We start from the raw sequence: 26028 nt of genomic DNA, 5'->3' as shown, positions 1-26028 counted from the left end.
ATTTTTATTTTATTATATTAATTCAATTTGAATTTTTTTTAATTAAATAAATTGAAATTTGAGTCGAATCAAACAAATTTATTTGAATTAAATTTAAAAATACAAAACATGTCAAATTAAAATCTTTCGACCGTATGACTAAATTTAATGAATGAGTACATAGTTTGAGATAATGTATATTTGAAAATTATTTCAAAGTAAAATATGAAAAAATATTTTAGTATAATAAATTTAATTTATTAATTTATTTATTTAATACCTCAAATTTATGATTTTGGATCATTTTATAAGTTATAATTTGAGTATATTAACTGAGTCGTTAATTGTCGTTAGCAGTGTAATAGTAAGTTGACGTGGCACGTTAAATCATCATTTCAAACAAAAATTTTAGGTTAAATTATACAATTAGTCCCTATAATTTTTCGTTTTTAGCAATTTAATTTTTTTATGATCTTTTAACTTTTTTTTTCATTATCTTCTGCTTCTCCCTCTATTTTCCTACATTTTCCATTTTTTTAACCTATCGGGAAGTCGAATTGCCAGTAAAGAAAGAAGTAGAAAGTCGAAAGCCATCATTACCTATAACCAAAACCCATGAATCCAATCACAAAGCAACACATGGCAAAAATGCCACATAAGCAATACCACATCATTATTTATGTCAAATAATTCAAAAAAATAAAAAAATATATAAAACCTGAATTAAGAATTAGAAATATATATTAAATAAATAATCAATATATAATTAAAAAAATATTTTCCTTCCACCCACCACTGCTCTCCGGAGGGGAGAGGGACGGGAGTGGGAGGAAGGTAAATATATATTTTTCTAATTTTTATTTGAGGTTTTCTTTTTATTTTTTTAAATTTTTGAAACTATTTGACATAAATCATGATATGGTATTGCTTATGTGGCATTTTTGCCAAGTATTGCATTATTTAGCATGTTTGGTTGGGGGGAATAGGAATGCATTCCCCCCCAATTCAACGAGCCCACCACCAAACTAATGTTTGGTTGGCTATAATATCATTACAGCCGGAATCGATTCAGGGCCTATTACACCCGTTGGCTGTAATAGCCATTCCCTGCCTCAAACGCTGATTAGGGATTCCATTCCCTATTCTTTTTTTCTTTTCCATTTTCTGCCCTCAAGCTTCAACAATCTTCTCCTACGTTTCCCTTCCATTGATTCATCAGGTAATTTTTTTCCTTCTTTATGATTTTTTCTTCTTACGTTTGGGTACCTAAAATCGATTTCTGCCCTCAGCTTCATCTTCTCCTATGTTTTTGTTCTTCATTTTATCAGGAACGAAAAAATGTTTTTTCACTCTTTGCTTAAAACTGATTTCTTGGGTTAGGGCAAGGAAGATCATTTTTTCTTTTCTTTCTACTCCTAACTCTACAGCAGCTTGACAGGTGATTACTAGTTTCAAAGCAGCTCGCACTTCCTTGTTCATTTTACAGGTTAGTTTTGCTTCTCCTCAAATCTGCAATATTTGTTATATTATTCACCAAAATAAACCTCATCCTCTTACCTGGTCTTGATCTGAATCTTTTGTTCTCCTAATTTTCATTCTTTTTAAAGTATTTCATATGATTTCCATTGGGCTTTTCTTTGATTGATTTTATTGCATGTTCGATTGAACAGATGAAAAGTTTTTGAAGGTGGTTCTCTTCTTGTTCTTTGATTGTTTTCCGAATGGCTTGTGATTTCGACCAGTTGAGTTCTTTTTATTTGCATTTCTTGAAATTTTCTAATGATAACATTGTGGGTTTTAATATTAAGAGGATGTTAACATTGTGGGTTCTAATGATATATTCACTTTTTTAACATCTTCTATGTTCTGGTGCTTCGATGTCCATATGTTTTAACATCTTCTATACTTTTCTCGTATTGATTGTTTTGTTTTTTGTTTTAAAGATATTTGATTGTTATTTGATCAGATTTTACTCGTGTAAATATGAAATGAAACAAAAGAGATCAATAATTTTAATAGATTTAGAGCAAGGGACGCATACACTTGTGTTAATTTTTCTGGAAAAAGTAGATATTTTTTTATTTCCCCAAGTAAAGCAGGTGATAAATAAACAACCTGGTTCATTTTCAAACTACATAACTTGGAAGATTACTAGCTTCATATAACAGGCAGAAACACAATACAAAACTGCTTATTTGTTTTGGTTTGGTAATGCAGGCTTCTACTCTCACTCAATGTAATGGCCTAAATTTAAGGTTATCGGAACAGTGGTTTCGGGACCACAAATCCGATGAGTAAAAAATTATTTTTATTATATTTCTATGGCCTAAAATTTCACAGAAAGTTTTGTGAAAATTTCGTTCAAAAATTTTGACGTTTGGGCACTCAATTTTGTTAAAAGGACTAAATTGTAAAAAGTGCAAAAGTTGAGTTCTATATGTTAGAGGTGTCCAATTGTTATGAATTTTTAAATTGGAGGTCTTTATATGGTAATTAGACCATTAATTAAGTTGGTGGACAAAAATGGACATGGTTAGACATGTTTCCATAGTTTTTCATTGAGGGCATTTTAGTCATTTAGTTATTAAAATGAATTAAAAACAAAATTAAAAGCCAATTTTTGATCATCTTCTTCATTAGGCCGAGTTTAGCAAGGGGAGAAGCCATAGTTAGGGTTTTCAAGTTTCCAAGCTCCATAATAAGTGATCCCGAGCCCCGTTTTTAATGCTCTTTACGTTTTTTAGATCCCGGTAGCTTAATTTAGCTTATTCTAGCAATAATTTAACCTAGGGTTTATATTTGGAAAAATACCCATAGGTGAAAAGTGTTTATTTGTATGTTTTATGATAGAATATGAAGCTAGAAATTATGTTAAACAACTTTTGCTAGCCGATTTTAAGCGAAAACGAGTAAGTTGGCATAATCGGTAAAAATCCCTAATGTACATAAGTAAGTGTTAGAGTGAGAATTTGATGTTGTTATAGAAGAGAAAAATGTTCAGCATGTTATATAACATAAGAATATGAGATGAAGTTTAATTTCCGAACTTTGGGGCAAAAGCATAATTATGTAAAAGCTTAGGGGCAAAATCATAATGTTTCCAAAGTTAGAGTCGAGGGCTATTTTGATAAATTTGAGTATTAAATGAGTTAAATTTGCTATTTTAGATCAAGAAAAACAAAACTCGAGGTTAGACAAAGGAAAGAATAAAGTTGAAGGCTAAGTTGGTGAATTTGGCTATATTTTGTACCGAGGTAAGTTTACGGTAAATAAATACAATATTTCAATAATTATTATTAATATTTTTATTTTCCAGCAATTATGTGTTGATTTTATGAATTTATTTAATGTTGACTCAAGTATGAGATGACAGAGAATAGGTGTTAAAAAGCCTCGTTGAAACATGAGGAATGTATCGGATACAAATGTCATGACATTTAGGTAAAGAGATCCCATGTAAGACCATGTCTGGGACATGGCGTTGGCACCGAGATGAGAGGTCCCCCGTAAGACCATGTCTGGGACATGGCATGGGCGCCGATATGAGAACATCCCATGTAAGACCATGGCTGGGACATGGCTTTGGCATGTTATTATCAGAAAAGACCTAAGTATCCTTATTATTCCAACGTGGCTCAACGGGCTAGTAAACGAATCATGTTAATGAAAGTTCATTTAAAAGCATAAATGACAAGCTCAGATGAGTTATAAGAGTTAAGAACTTACTATATTATCAATTGATACTCAATGTTTCAGCAAGAGAAGAATAAGTTACGATCATGAGTTAACTAAGTAAACCAACAAGAGAACGAGAATGAGATTAAATAAAGAGTAAATTAGAGATCTTGACATTTGAGTTTAATTATTTGTGTTAAATGTTGTTATTTATTTGCTAGTAAACTTACTAAGCTTTATGCTTACTTCTTTTATTTTTCTTTCTCTTATAGTATTGTAAAGCTATTTTCGGGAACTTAAGGACGTCGGAGATCGTCCACACTATCAACGACAACAACTCGGTATTTTATGATGAACCATGTTTGGGTTATGGCATGTATAGGGACTTAGTTATTTTGAATGTTTGTATTTATGATTTTGCTAAAGAATGATATTTAAGTATTTGATGATGAATGGTTGTTAAAATGGCTAAGTATGAAGGTGTTTGTTGTTACAAATGTTTAGGTGATAAATCATGCATAGAAATCATGAAAGAGTAAAATTTGCAAAGAAATAGATTTCAAGCAGCAACAGTGACGTGACTTTGAAAAATCACCTAGGATAGTATAAAATGAATTAGAAGGTATAGAATTAAAGCTTATTGAGTCTACTTTCATAGAAAAGTAATGGTGTAGCAAAATGAATTTTATATTTTAAGATATGTGAATTTTAGTGAGACAAGGTCAGAACTATTTTTGGAGTCCTCTGTTCTGAGTTTATAAAATCATTAAAAATTGTACAAAAATGGTTATGAGTTGCAGTTTATATGTCTAGATTCCTTATTAAGTCTACTTTCTGTAGAAAAAGTGAGAACACCATATGAAAATCCTACAATGAGAAAGCTTATTTTTAGTGACAAGAGGTCAGCATAGTCGAGTGGTGAAACAGGGTAGACTTTAACTAATAAACTGTACTAATTGGCCAAACCAAAAATTTTAAAAAATTTATGGTAAGAAGACATGTGAGTCTAGTTTCAGGGAAAATTTACGGATTTAAATTTCAAATTTCGTAGCTCGAGTTATAACTAAATTAGTAACTGTCGCAGGTGGACATCTTTGTTGTGAATAGTAAAATTAATTTCAAAAGTGAAATTTTATGCCCCAAATTTTTAAGTTAAGTAAAGTAATGCCTCGAGCTCGACTCCGGCAACGGTCTCGGGTAAGGGGTGTTACACTCAACCCTTCATTAGTACTCTAACCAAATTGCTTACTACATCATTGATACAATTTTTCAATAGTTTGAGTTGTTGGATAGTCCATTCATCCAAAACTTCATATTTTGCTGCAGACTTGGCATCCATGGTTTTTTCAGGTTGAAACCTTGCTCCCCTTTGGTGGTGTATTACCAAACTTCCAGTGTAATTGACTAAATCAATCAGGTAAAACATCACCTGCTACCACATTTTAATTTGTTCCGCATCAGAAATTCCTTTCAAATCTTCTGCTGTGATCTTTACTTTTACTAAATCAGTGTTACTATCCTTAGAATTACGTAACAACATCATTTCAAATTGTGAAGCGATCAAAGACTTAACCGCCCCGGGCTGAAAACATGAAAGTAAGGCAACTATCAGATGCCATACATGATGAGGTTGGGTACGTGGACCTTGTTGTCAAAGTTATTTATTACTTTAAACTTAATAACTTCATTTATATGTGTATATATGCATATAAGAGTGAAAATTAAGAATCCATATTGGATTTCTTAGTTGAAATAATGCGTGTTCACGAATAAAATGCTTGCATATTTCTTTATGGTGTGTTTTATTTATGCGAAATCTGGTTATTAAAAATTTCAGCATTGGGAATAATAAGATATGGATATAAGTATAAATTGGGAGCAGTTTGTGAGAAGAAAATCAACTCAGAGTTTCGTTAGCTATTCAAGAGTATGTTATATTTTTCACTTAATCTTCACATATGTTTCACCAGCTAGAAGTTCTTGTTGGTTGTTTCCATGTAGTCAATAATGTTGATGTTAATGTGACACTTCAATTTTTTATAATGATTAGGAACAAAGTGATGGGCCAGATTTCAGATAGTCTCTAGGAAATAATAAGATCGGAAGGTAGCATGAGAACTGAAATTACAGAAACAGTTATTTCCCACAGAAATAATAATGAGAGTAAACTTGCAAGTTGTTTCCCATAGCCATCGTGATGTAAATGTTGCACTATAAATGGATCAGTCGTGAACCACTGAGACGATATACCTCTTTCTCTGCTCTAATGGCCTTTCCTTTTTGTTTTCAGTTGGGGAGGGAGCCTTTTATCTGCTAATTGTAATAACCCGGTTCCATATTCCTTTTTGATAATTTTTTCTATGCTAGCATTCTTGAGAATCAGCAAGGGGTTACTAATATTATAAGAGGTTGTTTTACTAAAACAACCATTCTTATTGTCATCTGTTGGTTTTCACTAGTTCCTAATCTCTGTTGCTTTATTTGATTGTTACTAATAACTGGTTTATTGGAGCTTTTGAAAATGCACAAGGTAGGGATGTGAAAATTAAAATTGTATGTACCTCTTATTTGAATGACTTTCTAAACTTTGTATCGACTCTGTATTTCCCCTTTTTTGGAGAAATTTACCTTAATTCCAGCAGCAAACAGGCTGATTTTCCAATGTTTCTATTTCATATAAATGCACTTTGTAGGACTTCTTTGGTACATGAAATGATCATATTAATTATTTTCATGGATTTTTCTCTCAAACCTTTCTACTTATTGTTGTTGTTGATCTTTTAATAGACATTATTACTATTTACATTTTTTAAGCAACTTCATTATCACGTATTGATTTTGAGTTTAGAAAAGCAAAGATACTCCACATCTATAACTGGATGTAATTGATGAGCGTTAGATATAGGTATGTACTTGACATACCCTTGAGTGAATTCACCAATTTTATATTCTGATTCTGCTCGAGTAAATGTCATTAAGTTACCTTGTGCAAAAGATGAATTTTCCTCACCAACATTTGTCAAAGTCCTTGTGCATATTTGAGATGGTCTTAATTTGACAGAAAATGAAGTATAGTTTAACTCTCCTTGCGGTTTACTTGGCTTTTCTTAGCACTTGGCCGATTTATGTGCAGACATCCCAATATATAATATAGAATTCACCATAAGGCATTATTCTAACAGCCATCCTGTCTGTGGGAAATCTCTCTCAAGTTATAATGAACAAAAAAAATAGAAGAAGAAATTCGTTCATATGATCATTTCTGTAAAAGAAATTATAATCCAAATGTTGCACATCAAAGTTACCAAAAAACAACTTTCCAATTCTCCATTTCATAAGTTGCACAGTAATGGGTCACTGCTCCATGCTAAAAGCAATCAAATTCCTTCAAAATACTTGAAAAACAAACAAAACGGTAAAAGTACTATAGAAGCCATTATATTAGGAGTTGTATTGTATTTTGCCCTCTCCACTAGAAAAATGAGTAAATTACTCCTTATACATTAAATCAAAAAGTAAATTAGTTTTTTTATTAATATATGAATATTATGTTTGTTAATATATGAATATTATGTTTGGATATTATGACATATAAACTAATGAAATTATGTAACTTTTGTTAATATATGAGTATTATGTTTGGATGTAAAATATAATTCTCAAGTTATTTATTACTTCTAATATTTTTGCTTTTATTGTAGAATAATTAAATTATTTGTTTCACTAATGATATTTTAGCACATTAAATATGTATTGCGGTTTAAAAATAATAAAATAGATTATATATTATTTTTATAGTATTATATATTATGATTTTAGTAAATTCATATAAGAATAATTATATTAAGAATTTTATTAAATTATATATTTTTATTAAATTATATTTAATAATAATTATGTTAAAATATGATTAAATTATTTATTATTTATATTAATAATCTTATTAAAATTTAATAACAATAACAATAATCATCTACCTAAAAAAAATTAAGGGTATTCTAGTCATTTTAGTTTTTTTCCTTATGCTATTATAACATCATTCCATTCAACCAAACACAAGAATACTATTACAGTTCTATTCCGTTCCATTCAACCAAACAATTGAATTACTATTACAGCTCTCTTCCATTACACCTCTATTCCATTACAGCGAACCAAACGTGCCCTTAGCTTAGGTACCAGGTTTGACTAAAAAAAGTTTTAAGTACCAATATGGAAAAAGGGATATAGTTTAGGGGGCAATTTTTATATTTAAGCCTTTTTTAAATAATAAAATGTGTTACGGGCTGATCAGAGCCCAACATTTCAACGGTCCATTCTTGTCTTGGACTATAGGTCCATGAAAACTGGGCTATCGTCATATTAAAGGTCAGCCGAAACAAGCCCAAAGTAGTACTCTGGTCCAGTCAAAAGAAACTCCTTTTCTTCGTCTTCCCACTGGAATCTCCCTCAGGTCCTTTTGTCTCGTAAACCCTAAATCCCTAAATCTGAATCCGGAAAAGGGAGGCGCAAGAATTGAATTTTTTAGGAGCTTTTAAAAAAAAGGTAACTTCTTTTAACTTAATTTCCTTTAATATTGCACCGCTTAGTTACTTATAAACAGCTGAAACACAATTAAGAACTGAATTTTCCTTTACCATTTTCTTCCATTGATTAAAAAAAAAGAAGCTTTTTTTTTTTTAAATGCTAACCGATTGTTTGGATATTCTGTGGAATGAATGCTTGTTTGATTTATTTTTTGTAAACTTCGTATAATTTAGTTTAGATGTTCAACTGCATATTTTTAATTTGAAGCTTGCAAACTGCTTTATCTATGTGTCTAAAAAATTGCATTATTTGATGCCAGTAGAATCAACTTGCTTGATTGAACTTTGTTCTTGCCAATAGAAGGAACTTTGCTTGACTGAACTTGTATCATAGATGTAATATCTATGTTACTCGAACTTAGGTGTTAGTTTAGGATACAGATGTATGCTCAATATGGGTATATTCAACTTTTTTCTAGTTTGTCTTGTATGTACAGTGTCCTAGGAAGGTTATATTACCGTATTCGTGTCTTAACATACGTGGGGTAGTTCAAGAAAATGAAGAGACGGTAACATAGGATGCTATAGTGTTATCTTGGGCACTGCATATGACTACTTTCATACTATGAATGAGCTACGATAAGATAGGATGGAGTATAGATGTGTGGAAGATTTTCATGTTTATTGAATATTTTGACTATGATGAAATAGAAATTTCACGGCTATCGTTTCTGCATATCGTTTTTATCTTCTTCAGCATGTGTGATAGGAAAACAATATTCAGGTACTCTTAGTCTTTATCTACTGAGGAAAACTCAATCCAAAGGACTTCCATTGCTTCTTTTTTTTCTTTTCAATTCTGTCATCTTGTGTCTTTTTTATTTCATTAGTGAGCGTTGGCCCCCAGATTTTAAGATGGAAATTTTTTTGAGAAACTTCTTTGCTTGAAAATCAATATGTTGAACAGCTGCAATGTATCTACTATGGATTCTATTCTTTTTTCAAAGCAGGTACATGCATTAAACACATTTCTGTTTATATGGCCTTTACAAGCGTTTTCCATATCTTTAGGGGGTCTTGGAGTTGTACGCATGTCTGTCTAAAGTGACTGCTATGTTTTTAACTTGGGTATGGGAAAATGAAGAATTCAGTGCGAAAATTGGATCCTTTTTAACATCACGGTTGTATATGAGTATCAGAGTAACATAGGTAATTGAACATATTCTAGTAACTGTTTAGAGGTTTCAATTTTTCTTTTTACCATAATCATTACTTGATTAAAAAAAAAGAAAGAAAGAGAGGAAACAAATACTTGGGATCCTCATGGATAGAAAAAAGATTAGATTACGGTTGGTTTGATAATTATCGAGTGTCATTACTTCTTACTTCTGTCTAAGCTAGGAAATCCCTTATATATGATGCAAAATGGATCATATCTGCGGTTTCTGTATAATAATTATGATTAAGTTATTTCTCTATTGAGTTTTGGCGTTTTGGGGAGGGAAAGGATTAGGTTTGCAACTCTTAATTTTGGTTTCCAAGGTAGCATTTTATAGACTCCTGATGCTATAGATCTCTAGCTTTGTGCAATGTTTCTCCGACTCTTCATTTTTCCTTAAGCACCCATGTTCGGCATCTTTATTTGACACACAAAAAGATATGAGTACGAGGATATGATCTTCTAAAAACCCTCTAAATACATAAAAGAAAAAACTTGGAAAAAAAATAAATTTTCCCATGTTTGATGATCACATTCTAATGAGTAACATAGGTTCTGTGAATATTAGTCTTGGTGCCTATAAATATTATTGCTTTCTTCAATAAATAAATAACTAAATACAAAAATAAATGTTTCTTCATATTTCTTTAGACGTTTCTACAATTAGTGAGGATTGACCTAAAATTTTACAGGGACATAGCCATGGCATTAACTCGAAGTGGATCATGGAGAAGTGTCATTGTTGCCAAGGAGGCAATTGCTTTTGGACAACGAACATTTGCTGCTGCGGCTGGCAAATCCAAGAAGGGCTCTAAAGGGGCAGCCAGCGATGCGCCAAAAGCATCAATACTCAGCAAAGAAGTCAAGTCCACAACAGTGGTTGGTGCAAATATACTCAAGGATGGAACTGATCCGAAGATCATGCCTGATTCTGAGTACCCTGATTGGGTATGGCATCTGCTCGACAAACGTCCGGCATTGAGCGAGCTAAGGAGGAAAAACATCGAAACCCTGCCATATGAAGATCTTAAACGGTTTGTCAAGTTGGACAATCGAGCTTTGATAAAAGAAAACAATTCAATCAAAGCCAAAAACTAATAGTAGTAAAAAGTAGTAATGATGAGGCATGATTTTGTTGGTCAAGGACAATGCATCTTTTCTTATGGGTTCTCTTTGTTGATTGAGTTGCATGATGGAATGACAGAAATATATGGTGTGATGTTCTCAAACCCAGGTTGCTGCTTATGGCGGACTTGGACTTTGTAAGAATATTTACAGTACTTGTCAATGATGCTCCTTACCAAGTCATGCAAAATATAAAGCTGTCATGTATCCTTCCTATTTCTTCAACTTATACAAGGGCCATTTCCATTGACAAGCAACTGGTAGTAGGGGTGACTATTCGATTGAGTCAAAAAATTTCAAGTTAGTTAAGTTGACGAGTTCTATTTTAGCAACCGAACTTAATTTGATTTTTTTTCAAATCGAGTTAAAAAATTTCGAGTCAAGTTGAGTCGAATTAACGAATACTATTATTTATACTCAATGTTGCGTTTACATGGAGTAATTATTTAACTAGTAGACGAAGTACAAGATTATTTAACTACATAAAAAATATAATGATTTTGTCTTTTAACTTAATGGGTAAACATTTATCAAAACGATGTAGTTTTGTCTTTTAACTTAATGATTTTGACTAACTTAAAAAAAAAAAAAAGCATTTATCAAAACAACATGGTTTTGTCTTTTTTTATTCGGATTTTCGGATAACTCGAATTGTGTAATTCATATTCAAGTTAAATCGAAAAACTTAATTTTTTATTCGAGTTGATCCAAATAACTTGATTAACTCAAATAATTCGAACTATTTAATTCAAAATTTGAATTTTGCTCACTCCTAACTGGTAGGGCATAGTTGTGACTAACCGTAGGTTTTCTGATTCGTTTTATGGTTTGAGCTTTTGTTTGAATCAAAGGTAATATTTAAGTAAACTCTTTTCAAAAATGTTATTCTAAAACTCGAATTTGTTCCAAATATCTGAAGAAGTTCATTTTTACTCCTTCCAACCACTTGTTAGTATAATTAAGACACGAGTTTAATATCTCTTTAGTCTATCAATTATTGAAGGCAATAGCTTCCAAGATGCTATGAAGAAAATTTTTACTTGTCATAGGCTTCATTTATATCCAGCTTTAATCATCTAAAATATCAATAATTTAGTTCCAACTAATACATAGTTTTAAAAATACAACAATATCATTGATATTATTTTTATTAAAATTTGAAGTATGAATAATATGGTTTTTAATATTTATATTATCACATTATATATTTAATTTCTGTTATATAAAAATAATAATTTATATTAATATTTAAATAAATTTTGTTGGAAAATTTATTAAATTATCCTTACTTTACGAGGTAATTAATATTATTATAAGAGTATTTTCCTCTTTCTATATTTTTATATAATCTTTAAATAAAACAATTAAAAATTTATTTGGGAATCAAATACAAGACCAATAAATTTATATAGAAATCTCTTATCATTCCACCATCAATCGTTTGTTGAATTTTTTAAAATTTTTAATATAAAATATTTTTTAATCAACATCAGTGTTATTAAGTTAAAAATAGGTATAGTTGAAATTGTGTTCAAGCTTAACCCACCTTTTGAACAATTTAATTATGTCATTCACGTTTGTTTTATGACTCAACATTTTGTTGAGGTTCCAAAATTATCGAATGAATGAATGTTTCAGCTTGATTGTTGAATAAACTCATACTTGATTTTGTATAATCTTATATATAAAAGTTTGATTTTTTTCGGTGTTCACAAACTATTAACTGAATTATCTATATAGCATCATTTTAATTTTATATATTGTATAAATAAATAATTATATTTATCCAATATAAAAATAAATTGATATAATTTATTTCTTTAAATGTGTTACAATTAAACTAAACTCAAACTTTTACGTATAAATTTAAATCTCAATTAAATTTCATCTCGTATAGTTACACCAAATTAAAATTTATACATTAAATTACATATTTAATCAAGGTTGATGACGTAAATCTCTTTATTAATTACTCGATTTCAACTTATTTACATTTTGTAGCCAAGCCAAATAAATATTAATTTATATATAGTAAGATTAGATTTAAACAATCAAAGTTGAGCGCAACAAACGCCCAAATGCGGATTTTATTTTTCCATTCATATTGGGACGCACGCGGCTAAATTAGGGGACACCTGCACCCATCAAACTCCTTATTTTCCATCCAATGGATTTTTTTCCACGTCACATCATAAATCTATGCCCAAAGATTCACCCTCCTCCCACACCATGCACGCGTCATTCCAGTACCTCAACAATGTTGTCATCGACCCACATTCCCCCACTCCGCGCGTGCTTACACCATCTTGCTTACTTGCTGCATCCTTAATTAGTTGCTAATTAATTTGCCAATAAAAATTAACTTAATAATAAGGTTCAACTTAGGTTGGTTTATCAATTTGGAATTTAGTCTTCTACTTTTATTTTAAAGATTGGTTTCTCTATTTTTTTAGATTTTAAAATTCAGATTCTACTGTTAACATTGTTAATTTTTTTTTGTTAAATTTAAGTTTATTACAATATCATTATTTTACTTACACTAATATCAAGTGAGATTTTTTATTTCAAAATGTTATACCAATAAATTTAACAAAAAATAACAATGTTAATAATTGGGCATAAATTTTAAATTTTAAAAAGTAAAAGAACTAAATTACTAGAAATAAATTCTAAATTTGTGAAGAGTATAAAAACTTATGGCATATTTTAACTAATTAAAACTATCCAAACACCATCATATGGATTGAATTTTCAAATTTTCTATTTTTCTAACCGCATTGTTTTCATAACCGAACTTGATTAGGTGATCGAATTGAGAACTGATATTAATTTAGTGAGAGGATTGAACTGATTAACTTGTGAATAGATATTGATCGATCAAATTGAATCGAAAAATCGATTAAATCAACTACTAAATTGACTGATATTTTTTAAAATTTTTATAAATTTTTTATAATTTAAATAAAAATCAATAATCTAATAGTGTTTGATTTTGAAAACCTTAGCCTTGAATTTGCAATTTGTTTGAGAAAAAAAAAAACAACATTTGGATTCGGCGCTTCATTGCAAGACAACTGGGTGTGACGGTAAATCAAAACTTACTCTTCCGTAACAAATAAAAAGTTACCACGTGTTTACTAAATCTGGCATAAGATTTCCAAATAACTCGAGAAGTTAACGAACGGCGAAAACAATAAAGCTATCTCACTTGAAAGGGAACATTTCTTCTTTCTTTCTCTCTCTCTCTCTCTCTTTTTTTTATATTTAGAATACATTTATTTCTATAAAAAAAAATTGGGAACATATATGCGATCTCTTGGTATAGCGACGCGTGTTATTCAGCTTTACGGTTTTTAAGACACGTAGTCATAGTAACTTTTATGCAGCCAATCAGAAGCAGTTCTACTGGGACCCACTTATCCAATCAACCCTCGTCATTGTTTCAGGTGTAGAACTATGAGATCTTGACACGTGTGTTCCCGGATCTTTGCCACGATTGCTGCCGCTATGATTTTCGCTTCATTATTCTCCGGTAAACCCTCCTTAGGAGAACAAAATAACAGAAACAGAAAAAAATCTGAACGATAAGAAAAAAAAAACCCAAAGGAAATTTCAAGATAAAACAGGGGGAGAAGAATTGTTGTGTTTGTTTTTTCTTGGAAAAAGGAGAAATGGAGGGTGGGAATCATTGGAGCATGGTAAAATGCTCCGGGGGTGTATACGATAAGACGATAATCAATCGGATAATGCTCAAATTCAGGCCGATTGCTCCAAAACCGGTGAACGGAGATTCGGATTCCAGTGAGTCTATCCTTAATAGCAAGAACTTGGATGTTACTAGCAAGAGAAAGAAGAGAAAGTACGTTAGGGTTTGCGAGAAAAATAATACTAGGAAGAAACGAATCTTGGATAGAGCTAGAGAAGATAACGATGGAAACAAGGGTTTCGTTACTCTACAGTTGATGCCGGAGAAAGCTGATCTAAATAAACCAATCGTTGTTGAAAGATCATTGGATGTTGTTGATGATGATGATCTGGACCGAGCTTTAGGTCGTGATAATTATCGTTTTCAAGATCCACCATCGCTGTGCTTGAAGTTGAAAACAATGGTCGCGTCAGATCACATGGCGGTGATGGGGTTACACAACCCGGGGAGGATGACGGTGGTGGAGTCGTGGGTGATGGTGGAGAGCGTGACGGAAACTTGCATTGAAGAGGAGGAGATGGAGAAGTGTACGGACCAGGAGAAAATGAAGAATCTCGAGAAGGACACGTGTCCCGGGTTTGTATCAGACGGGCTGAACCGGGTTTTCTGGGTGAACCAAGCGTATAGAAATATGGTTGGCTTGGACCAGGACGGGGAGCAAGAACGGGCCGCAACCGCCGTGGGGTTGGTGTTGAAAGACGGGCTCACCTTTCCCTGCGGTGCATTTTCGTGCCGCGTATGGTTGCGTTACGTGGATGGGAAGGGTAAGAATTACTCGAAAACGGTTCCCTGCGACGTTTGGAAGCTGAGCTCCGGCGGACTTGCATGGCGGCTGGACGTCAACGCTGCTCTCAGCTTGGGACTCTAGAAATAATGAAGATATCCTTGTATTCTGCAGGTAAATTTAAGTTTCTTTGTTTGCCCCATAAGCAATGGAAGAAAGTGTAGAACAATGGTTACATATTTGCAATAGGGGTTAATATGTTGATACATATATGTGTATATATATAGTTTTGATTTGATCTTAGATTTCTAATTTTTAAAATGAGTAATATTTGTAGGGGGTGATTAAATACTTAATCAACACGCAAATGCTAATGGAAAAAAGGGTTATGTGTCACGTTTTTGGATAACAATAATGAAGCTTATAAAACCATTAGACTACAACATTTCAAGGATGAAAAGGAGCCTGTTAGAACTATATTGTTGCTGTCCTTGTGATAAGGAGATTAATAGGTTTATAAATTTGTTGGCAAAAAAGACGGGATTTCTTTTTACCAAAAGAGCATTGGAATTTTAATATTCATCTTAAGCCAACAGTTAAACGAGACTTAAAAGAAAGACAATGTACCATCTTCATAAAATAGCTTTAATGAGTTTACCTACTTACCTTTTTATATTTTCCTATTCCGGAAATCATATAGGTGAAATAGGTAGAAGATAAAAAGAGATTTGTTCTTTGCCTAAATTTATCATAAGGATTAGTAGACAAATCAAACTTACAGGCTGCCAATTTATTGGTTATCTATATTTATATTATATCCTTCAAGCGTGGGATTGAACTGAGTAAAGCGATGTTATATGGTTGAGGAAATCATTTACAATTCAAGATAAAATGAAATATTTTTGTCGTTTAATGTTTTTTTTATTGAAAACGTACCCAGTGTCCTAGAAGAAAGTCTTGTGATTTGGTATTATGTTTAAATATATAATCTTGATTTTTATAAGTTGATAATAGCTATTTAAAAAAATTATATCAATTATTTATAATTAAAAAAGAAAAATGGAATTAGGAAACCTTGATATCTACTTAAATTGAATTAATTATTTTTTGAAAGAGAATCTTAAATCCAGCTACAGCAGTCTTCTCATGATACATGATAAAGTTAGGTTTTAAAGAGAACAGAAATAAACAGGTGGAAGAAGCAGAGAAAGCCAGCAAATCCAATTAAAGGAGGGGCTTTATAATGAGATGTTGTCACAAACCTCCACTCATAGGACCACGTCTTTATCGAATCCCGCCACGCACCCCTTTTCCTACTGTCATCCTGTCGTTTCATTATATCAACCCTTCCACGCGCTTTTTTTGGCACGCACCGGATTATGGTGTATTTGTAAGAAGAAAAAATTAAAATTCTTATATAATATCACACTCCTTTTTGAAGTTATTCTTTAAAATCAGAAGATATGTTAGAAGTAAATATTTTAAGAGTTAGGAAACCCTAATTTCATCTTTTACGTAATTATAGTTTGATTTCTATGCAATTTATTTAAAAATTTTAGAACTTCAATAAATGGAATATAAATTAATGCGCGTAGTTGAAGAATGTAAGGAGAGTAAATATAGAAGGCTAATGAAGGCAGACCACGTATGCACTTTCTCGAATCCTCCCCCTTTAAAGTTTCTTTTCTTTCTCTTTTTCAACTCAACAGTAAGAATAAGGAGAAAAAAGGAAACTCGCTTATCGAGATAGCATCCACGTGTGCCTTCTCTTTCCGCAGGTGCTGGACACAACGCTTCTCCTTATTGGTTGTCACCGCGGACCCCACCTCCAAGGCCCCACATTCGTCTTTTACTTTTACGGGAAATTCTTCCTTGTATTTTTTTAATTATTAAATGTTTGATTCAGTTCCGGATAGCATTAAATTAAAAATATTAAAAAATAAAAAAAATCATTTAGTATACTGTTTATTGTTATTTTATTTTGATTTCCCTACATAGGGAGGCAAAATCTCGTCTATATGTTTTGGACTGTTTGCTTTCAATTACAGAGAAAAAAGATTTATATCTAAATTTATTTTTATCTTGTTTTTAGGTCTACTATTAATTTTTTTATATAAATGTGAATTTGAAAATATTTTTTATGTACATGTAGGAGAGTTCTTGCATGGTAAGTCTACTGTAATGGATAGAATAAAATATTTACACATATTATAAATTGTCTAACAAATTATGAAAAATATTTGATAGTTTAAAAATGCCACAAAAATATTCCCAAAAATAATATCATGTGCTGTTAAGTAAAATTAAAAAATAAAAACAAATATATTTAACTTTATTGATAGAAAACATTACTTAAAATCATAATTTATTTTAAGTAATGAAATGCTTCCACCACAATTAATTGTATTAAAAAAATTACTACATCTATCTTAACTTCCGTCCAATCAAACGTCTTCACTCGCCCTATGTTGCCCTAGACACGTGTTGCCACTGTGTTAATTTGTAGCTATGATTATGCTTCTCATAAAAAAAAAACCCTTGAAAATAAAACTGAAACTCAAGAGTGGAAAAAAAAATAAAAAAGAAGGATTGAGATTTTGAAGAGAAAAAGAAGGGAAAACTGAGAAAATCTGCGGTTTGTTTTCTCGCGTGGAAGAGATGAACAGTGATGAGAAATGGAGGTATGTTACCTACAGATGGGATTCGCAAGAGAAGACGGTGAACATCAATCCGATAATGCTAAGATTCCGTCCAATCGCTCCGAAACCGGTGACCGGAGAGTCTGGTTCCGGTGGGGTTCAGTTTGGTAACAAAAACTTGTTGCTTTGTAAGCCAAGAGCTAAAAGAAAATACGTTAGGGTTCGAAAGAATAATATCAAGAGAAAGAAAAGATCATCATCATCATCACCATCAGATCATGAAGAATCTTCAAAAAAAACTGAAAAGGTTGTTACTTTGCAGTTATTACCAGAGAAAACTGAAGCAATTGGATCAATTAACGATGAAAACGGTGTAGTTTTGGAGGAAAATAATCAAGATCTACCTTCGTTGTTTAACTTGAACAACAGCCGTAGGATTAATCGTATCGCTCCTTTGGAGGAGCCTGATCGGAAGGCGGTGGTGAGTCAAACGGAAAGGGCAACGGTGGTTGAGTCGTGGGTTACGGTGGAGTGCGTGACGGAGACTTGCATGGATGGGAGAGAGCTAGGAAGTACTGACGTCGAAAAGATGAAGAATCTTGAGGCCGACACGTGTCCAGGGTTTATATCCGACGGTTTAAATAGGGTTCAGTGGGTTAACGGGGCATATAAGAGGATGTTGATGGCGGGGGAAGGGCGTGGGGGGTGGTTGCCGCCGGAGATAACGGCTTGGCTTGTGATTAAACAAGAGTTGCCTACGTTTTGCACTGCATTTTCATGCAAGGTAAGGTTGCAGTTCATGTGGCGGAACAAGTGTTCCACAATAATGTTGCCGTGTGATGCCTGGAAAATGGACGGCGGCGGCGGTTTTGCATGGCGGCTCGATGTCGAGTCTGCTCTCAGTCTCGGCCATTAAGGTAAACGAGATATTCAAAGGAATATAAAAATAATATTAAAAAACAAAATAAATTAGTTGAATTATAAGTCAATGTTGGACTTTTTTTTCTTCACTAGGTAATGAATTTATATAAATGAATACTAAAAAAGCAAAGCTAAGATGGGAAAAAATGGTACGGTATCAAATGCAGTTGGGATTGTTTTTACCTAACTGAAAATAATTTGTTAACTATATAAACTTTAAAGCAGTCTCTTAATTCATGATTCTTTAACATTTTGTGTTAAATATTCACCGTTGATTTCTTTCAGAAGAATTGGAATCAAAACCTTAGGATTTTGGTGTTATATGGTTTTTTTTTTAGGAACTTTATAGAAGTTAGGTTAGCAAGGCAGGATTTGGTGGCAGCTGGGGACAAAGTACAAGCTTATTTATTATTTATTTTTATGAGGATGATTAGGAGACAGGTGGAATGAAAACTGCCCAATGACAAAGTACAGGTCCATCTTTTTTTGACACAGCATAGTTATTTCCGACAAAACTAGGTAGCTCAGGTAAAATTCAAAGAATAACATATTTAGTATTGTGCTGTCTGAAAATTGATGAGCTGTTTGTTTTGACAGATAGATGGGATGGGAAATACTACAGTTGGTCCAGTAATTCTTTTGAATACGACTGCTTAAGTAGGTTAAAATCAATTTAATCCCAATTAATTCGGGTTTTCAAAGTTAAACCGATTAAAAGTATAATTGAATTAATCAATTTATGTTTATTATTTTTAATTATTTTAAATATATTTATGAGTAGTTAACTGATTGAATTGATCCATGTTAAATTGATGAAGATGATAAAAGTCAGGAGGACGTATATATAAAAAATTGATCAAACTGATCTGACTAACCATTTACTCACCCCTAGGTTATGTTTTCTGAAATTGATCTTTTTTCTTTTTTCTTTTTTTGTCTTGGGAAAATGGGTAAAAGTATTATAGAGGCCCTTCTTTTAGGATTCAGATTGAATTTACCCCTCTATTCGAAAAATAGATGAATTAGTTAATATATATTAGATTAAAGAGTAAATCAGTCCTTTTGTTAAAAATTTCGTCAATTTCTACCGTTAAAAACTATTTCCCGTATGTCAGCATGAGATACACATAGCATGTCACATGTCACTATCTGATATTCTGTCATCTATGCTAGTTTTTTTAAAGAAACATTCATGTCAGTTTAAAACGGTAAAAATGGATGAAATTTTCAAAATAAAGGATCAATTTTCTCTTTGATCTAATGTATAAGGACTAATTTACCCATTTTTAAAATAGAGAAAGAAAAATATAATTTAACTCTTAATACAGGGGCCTCCATGATAATTTTACCGATAAAAATATTATATATATATAAATATCACTATATTATAGCGCAGAGGGTATTTTAGTTTTGGTGTTTTTAGGTGAATTTAAATAAACAGTATGGCATTAATTTAAAACATGATATGATCTGTTCATCCAACTCATTGTAGCTTGATTGGATTTCATGCACTTTCATCCATTAAATGCAGCTATTCTAATTAAGCTACAATGGATGAGGTCATATTCAGTGGGGAAGAACAAAAAAAAAAAATTAGGAGATCGAAATTAAATTATAACTTTTACGATAATAAAAATATAATTTTACTATTTTAATAGTCTATATCTTTATAATTTTTAAAAGATTAAATTAAACATTTATTATTTTAGGAGAAGTCAAAGTGTAATTTTATATTTACTAATTTAAAATTTTAAAGGACCTAAATAGAAAATTTTCCATTTAGGGTGAGTTCCCTACCACCCCAGTTACGCCCTTGGTCATATTACTTAAAAATATCAAATCATAATTTAGATTAACACCACACTATTTAATTAAGTCCATCCGTAGAAATAAACATTTTTTAACTGATCATTTTGCTCATTTTCTTTTTCTAAGATACACAAGGACCTTGATCAAAATACACTATGAAGAGTGAAGACTTATAAGATGCTTTGCCGGAAAATGGTTTGAATTTCATGCCAATATTTTACCCTACACATCAGTATAGAGATGGCAATGAATAGTATAATTTTGAATATTTGTGAATTTAAAAAATTAAATATTATAATTATCTAAAGTATATATATATATATATAAAATATTCATTATCTTACGCACATTTGAAAAACCAAGTTACTACACTTGAGTAATTTAGCTTAGTTGGTTATCCAATGGATAATGCTATTTGATTAGGGTTTGGGTTTAGATAACAATAATCCCTTTTCCAACCCATTTTTTTTAGTGAATTTTGTAATGTTTTTCACTTGTAGAAAAGGAGGATTATATAAATATTATTATATTTAGAAAAATGAATGACTAGCTAATTCTAACGAGTTTTCATTAATGCGACAAGGTAAACTTGTAATGGAGGGCTGATGGATATATGGGCGAGAAAGAAGGGAACATGTACACGTCTCTGCTGGAAGTGTATATATGAATATGCGATGGTAAGTGTTTGAACTTAGAGAATGAATTAATGTATTATAGATTCGATGAAAGGTAGGTCTTGAAGTCTTAGTTTTTCTTTTGGTGAAGAAATGATGAAGATGGATTAAGGCATTGTAAAAAGGGTGAAACTCTGAAGATAATTAAACCCCTAATTTGTCTACCAATATCCATAAATCAAGACTGGTGTGTTTTCTTTTGGGCCTACTACAATTACACCAACAAAAAAAAAACCTTTTTTGCTGCATTTGTGTGTTTCACATGTAGAGACTCCGGTCTAATTCTTTGTTCAACATGTCAGGGGTTGCGTTTGGGATAGGTTTCTTCCAATTATAACGTAAATATATATATTTGGGCTGATTGAGTGTTAGCTCAATTGGTATTATTGTCTAAAACGTATTATCTTCTCATTTAAGGGTTTGTTGATGTGTTATAATTAAGTAGTTTGACAAAGGAAGTATATATTTGGACTAAATATTCAACAGGTTCTTGTACTATAGGGTTAATGGCAATTTAGTCCTCCTCAAAATAAATTAATTAATAAGTGTGTTGAAAAGGATAAGTAATGAGAGCATTCACTACTTTTGCTAAAAACTATCAAACTAAGGGTGAGTTTAGATGGGCAGTACGTTTACCTACAGTTAATGTGGCGGTAAGATTAGATATTATAGCGACACTATAGCGTAAGACAAAAAATAAGCTAGATGAATCGCACCGCCTCACACCGCCCATCCAAACTCACCTTAAGAACAATTTAGTACATAAATTATTCAAAAAATGAGTAAATAAAAACAATTGAATATTACTTTAACCTTTTTTGTTTGAAAAGGTTGTAGAAAGGACAAACAATAAATACAATTGTGAAAAAATCTACGTGCGTTTTAAAAATTCAAAAAAATATTGTTGACACTATTTTTTTAGATGGAAAACGGGGTCGACTTGGGTTTTGAAAAATAAAAACGAAAACGGAAGTCGCCACCAATCTTTTTTGATAAGGTGTGATTGGATCACCCGAAAAGTGGTTATTTTTAATAAAAGGTTTGATTTTATTAAAACAACAAGTTTGGTCCACGAAATTCAGAAAAACGGGTTCGGGAGTCGGTTACGCACGAGGAAGGATTAGCACCCTCGATACGCCTAAAATTGGTACCTAGTTGATTACTTAATGTCTTAGTGTCGAAGATTGAAAACTTTGAAGAAATTTAAAATACGATCCTTAAAAAAACTTGAATGGCATGGATTTAAATTCAATAGGATATTTGGCAATTTGGTTAAACGAGAAATCGAAACCCAGCACCTTAGGGCACGTTCCTCGAATTTCCAAACGCAAAACATTGCCTCATTGTAAAAATTTTAAAAGGATATTAAGCCATTTGGTTAAACGAGAAAAACGACACCCAGCACCTTAGGGTATGTTTTCTCGAATTTCCAAATGCAAAACATTGCCTCATTGTAAAATTTTTAAAAGGATATTAAGCCATTTGGTTAAACGAGAAAAACGACACCCAGCACCTTAGGGCATGTTTTCTCGAATTTTCAAATGCAAAACATTGCCTTTTTTGAAACATTTTTCTTTTTTGAAATATGTACTTATATGCATAATGGAATAATAAATGAGACTAAAATAATATGAGCAAAAACAAATAATAAATAAATAAAATGAAGCAAATTCATCATATGCGTATAATGACCAATAAATAAATAAATAAACTAACACATAAAATGGACATATGAACAAATAAACAAATGAACATTAGATAAAACAAAATAATAATAAAAGGGTAAATTGGCCCAGATTAAAAAGTAAAATAAATAAATAATAAAAATAAAAATAAAAATGCATCGCACATAAGAAATATATATATATATATACATACTTATAAAAACATGAAGACCTACATATATTTATGTTTTAAAGTTATTAAATATAAAAAAACTCATATAGGTATATACATATATGTACGCATGTGTATATAAAAGGACAAAAGAAGAGATATTAATATATGTGTATTCGTAAGGAAAATATATATAGATCTAAATGTATATATAAATTATAGAATATAAAATATATATATATAAATGGGTACATGCGTATATATAAAAAGGTATGTACATATATATATAAAGTTAAATGATATGGGTACGTAAACCATAGTAAAAATAATAATAATAATAATAACAAAGATAACCATAATAATAGTTAGTTTAATAATAATAAGAGTCTTAAAAAATTTAGATTAAACGATAAACAAAACATAGGACGAAATCGAGAGCAAAATGAAATTATAGGATAAAAACTACAATAAAACAAACAAGAAAGACCAAAATAGAAATGCGCGTAAATTCCCAGGACCAAATGAGTAATAAAACCCTTATCAGGACACATGTACGTTGCACAGTGCGCGAGGGGGTCGGGGACGAAATCGAAAAAACACACGAAAGTTCAGGGTTGAATTAAAAGACAATAATATTGAACAAAAGGAGTCAATTTAAAAGAAAATAAACTCAGAAGGACCAAAATCGTAAATAGACCCTTAGGTATGGAAACACGCGGACCTTCATCGGGTCGAGTCGGGTCGGCTTGATCCATGTCAAAACGACGCCGTTTTGGGACTATTGAAGCCAGTCCTAAACGACGTCGTTTAAGGTGTCTATTTAAGTTTGTTTTTGTTTTTTTTTATTTCATCATTCTTTTCTGTTTAAAACAAAAAAACTTCAAAACCTCTCCCCAGCCCTCTCCTTTCCGGCCAAGGGGCCCGGCCGCAGGCCATCGCGCCATTCGGCGCCGGCGCCGCCGTATGCGGTGGTCAGAAGGCGAAAGGTCGGTTTTTTTACCCCGTCGCAAAGGCCTTTCGTAGATCGGGCCCTCCTATCCCCAAAGCCGAGAGAAAAACCCCCAAAAACCGCCATCCCCGTCCATTTTCGGTTACCCGAAGGACTCCGGCGACAACTCAGATGCGGCGTTCAGGTAAGTTTCGTTTTATTACTTTAAACCTATTAACTGTGAATGAAAAGAAAGAGTAAAAAAACCGGATCTAATTGCAGAAAAAAAAGACTAAAAATATCACCTTTAAACTGATTTTTTTTCTATTTCTTCAATATTGTTTTAAAAAATCGGACCCTCTTACAAAGATTTTTTGTTGGCTTTATAGCCGATTTACATGAATTTTTTTAGTCTATTTTACTTGCTGATGTTTCTTTTCTGTCCTTGCAGGCGTGGGCGCACGTGGGTGGAGATGACAGTGGCAGTTGGCGGTGGTTGCTGGCAGAGCAGGTGGGCAGAAGACCAAAGGTCAGAAGACCTTAGGAGCGGCGCCTAGGGTTCTTCTGTTTTCTGCTAGGTTTTTTTTTGTTTTAGGTCTAGTGGGCTACTAGGATTTTGGTTATTGGGCTGGTTTTTGATTTGGGTCGTATCAGGCCCGTTGTACTTGGACTTATAGACTGTTTTTATTTCTGGTATGGTTTGGTTTATTTGGTAGGGCCCGGGCAAATTTGAGCTTCTACAAATATTATATAATATTCTAAAAATTATTAATTTGTTTCCAAATTTTAAAAAATATTTGAAAAACGTTTTTTCAATTTTTATACTTTTTAAATATTTTTTAAAAATATCGGAAATAATTATAAAATTTATAATTTTATAAATATTATATTTTACATTTTCTTAAAAATTAAATTCAATTAATTGTGCATGTTGGCTATTTTTCATAACAAAATTTTTATGTTTTATTTTTACCTTTATAACAATAACAATGATTAAGTATGGAGTATACTCTTTACTAATTAAACCAGTTCTCTTTAACCATCTATTGTAAATTTTAGTAAAATTAATTCTATTATTTCAATAAAATGTTTAATTTTTACATAAAAATTATTAATAATATTTTATTAAATAAAATAATCTCTAATAAATGATACTACATTTGTAAATTTTATTAAAATATGATTTAAATCTAACTACTTAATAATATTATTAATATACTATAGTTTTTAAATTTGGAAGTTTTAAAAAATTTCAAGTATAAATCTCAATTGTTGTTATAATATATAAGAATCATCCTACAATATCCAAAATTTAAAATATTTATTTTAGATATCATGGTGGAAATTAAAAATAAATTAATTTAAATTATCATAAAATATAAATTTTAAATACTTTTAAATAATTAATATAAATTATTTGTAAAACTAATAACACATGAAATACTTAAATAATTTAATATATGGCATAAGAAATATAATTTAATATAAATTTTAAATATCTTTTAAGTAATTAACATAAAGAATTAATGTATATTTTACCTCCAAAACTTGGTCACTTGTACCTATATTATTTAAAAATACTTTAATAATTTTACTTCAAAACTCATAAGTTAAAATTCAAAAACACCTCATATAAATACTTTTAAAGACCTCTTTTATGTTAATTGAGTTTTAGTTCGATTGGTATGGGTATTGTTGTCAATGCAGGAGTACGTGGGTTTGAGTACGTTGAAGCGCATTATCCTCCTATTTATGGGTTGAGGAGGGCTTATGGGTAGTTCTATACATTATGTCAAAAAGAACAGATTGTTAAAAAAAATACCTCTTTTGTCTGAAAGCCAAACGTATATATGTTTGTGGTGCCAACAACCCAAAACCTTTCTTGAACAGACTAAATAATATTAAAAATTTAAAGTTAAAATATATTATTTTTAAAAAAATTATTATTATTTGAACATTAATCTAATTATGAGTTCTTATCATATCTGCTCTTTTTGATATGATATTTAGAATTACTTATAGCCCCTCTTCAACCTTTAAATAAGAGGAAAATGCGCTTCAGCGCAATCGAATCCACGTTCTCTTGCAATACCAATCGAACTAAGACTCAATCGGTAAAAAAAATTTTTTTAATGCAATGGTAAACTAATAATTATAATTTTATCTACCAATGGATCGAATAATGACATATCATTAGCAAATTTTAAAATTAAATTAAACTTATTTAACTTTATTTTTAATGACGTGGGATAAACATTTGGTAGGAG

General features: G+C 31.2%; 3 protein-coding genes and 1 long non-coding RNA gene across 6 annotated transcripts; all 4 read left to right on the top strand.

Annotated features, from left to right (window-relative positions):
* The first annotated feature begins 1092 nt into the window (after positions 1–1092).
* LOC105778569 (uncharacterized) lies at positions 1093–5178 on the top strand. 2 transcript variants are annotated; one of them, XR_008189665.1, is made up of 3 exons: positions 1093–1198; positions 1410–1465; positions 4981–5178. It is a non-coding gene; the product is annotated as an uncharacterized LOC105778569 (long non-coding RNA). The 2 variants fall into 2 exon arrangements; XR_008189666.1 differs by lacking the exon at positions 4981–5178 and adding an exon at positions 1650–1718.
* Positions 5179–8051: 2873 nt separating this feature from the next.
* On the top strand, positions 8052–10750 carry LOC105778128 (uncharacterized). The gene is made up of 2 exons (XM_012601741.2): positions 8052–8199; positions 10092–10750. Exon 2 carries the CDS (start codon positions 10102–10104, stop codon positions 10495–10497), a length of 396 nt encoding a protein of 131 aa, XP_012457195.1. The 5' UTR covers positions 8052–8199; positions 10092–10101; the 3' UTR covers positions 10498–10750.
* Positions 10751–14195: 3445 nt separating this feature from the next.
* Positions 14196–15098, top strand: LOC105778414 (uncharacterized). The gene has a single exon (XM_012602106.2). The coding sequence runs from the start codon at positions 14196–14198 to the stop codon at positions 15096–15098; it is 903 nt and encodes a 300-aa protein (XP_012457560.1).
* Positions 15099–17208: 2110 nt separating this feature from the next.
* Positions 17209–21284, top strand: LOC105775015 (uncharacterized). 2 transcript variants are annotated; one of them, XR_008190166.1, is made up of 3 exons: positions 17209–18510; positions 18853–19042; positions 20907–21284. XR_008190166.1 is itself a non-coding variant. In XM_012597560.2 (2 exons), exon 1 carries the CDS (start codon positions 17613–17615, stop codon positions 18507–18509), a length of 897 nt encoding a protein of 298 aa, XP_012453014.1. In that variant the 5' UTR covers positions 17211–17612; the 3' UTR covers position 18510; positions 20907–21284. The 2 variants fall into 2 exon arrangements, 1 of the variants encoding a protein (XP_012453014.1); XM_012597560.2 differs by lacking the exon at positions 18853–19042 and having other exon boundaries at positions 17211–18510.
* Positions 21285–26028: the final 4744 nt, after the last annotated feature.

This window comes from Gossypium raimondii, chromosome 10 (genome assembly GCF_025698545.1).
Source record: "Gossypium raimondii isolate GPD5lz chromosome 10, ASM2569854v1, whole genome shotgun sequence".
Lineage (NCBI taxonomy): Eukaryota > Viridiplantae > Streptophyta > Magnoliopsida > Malvales > Malvaceae > Gossypium > Gossypium raimondii.
Note: the sequence above shows the minus strand (reverse complement) of the source record. Positions and strands in the feature narration are given on the sequence as shown.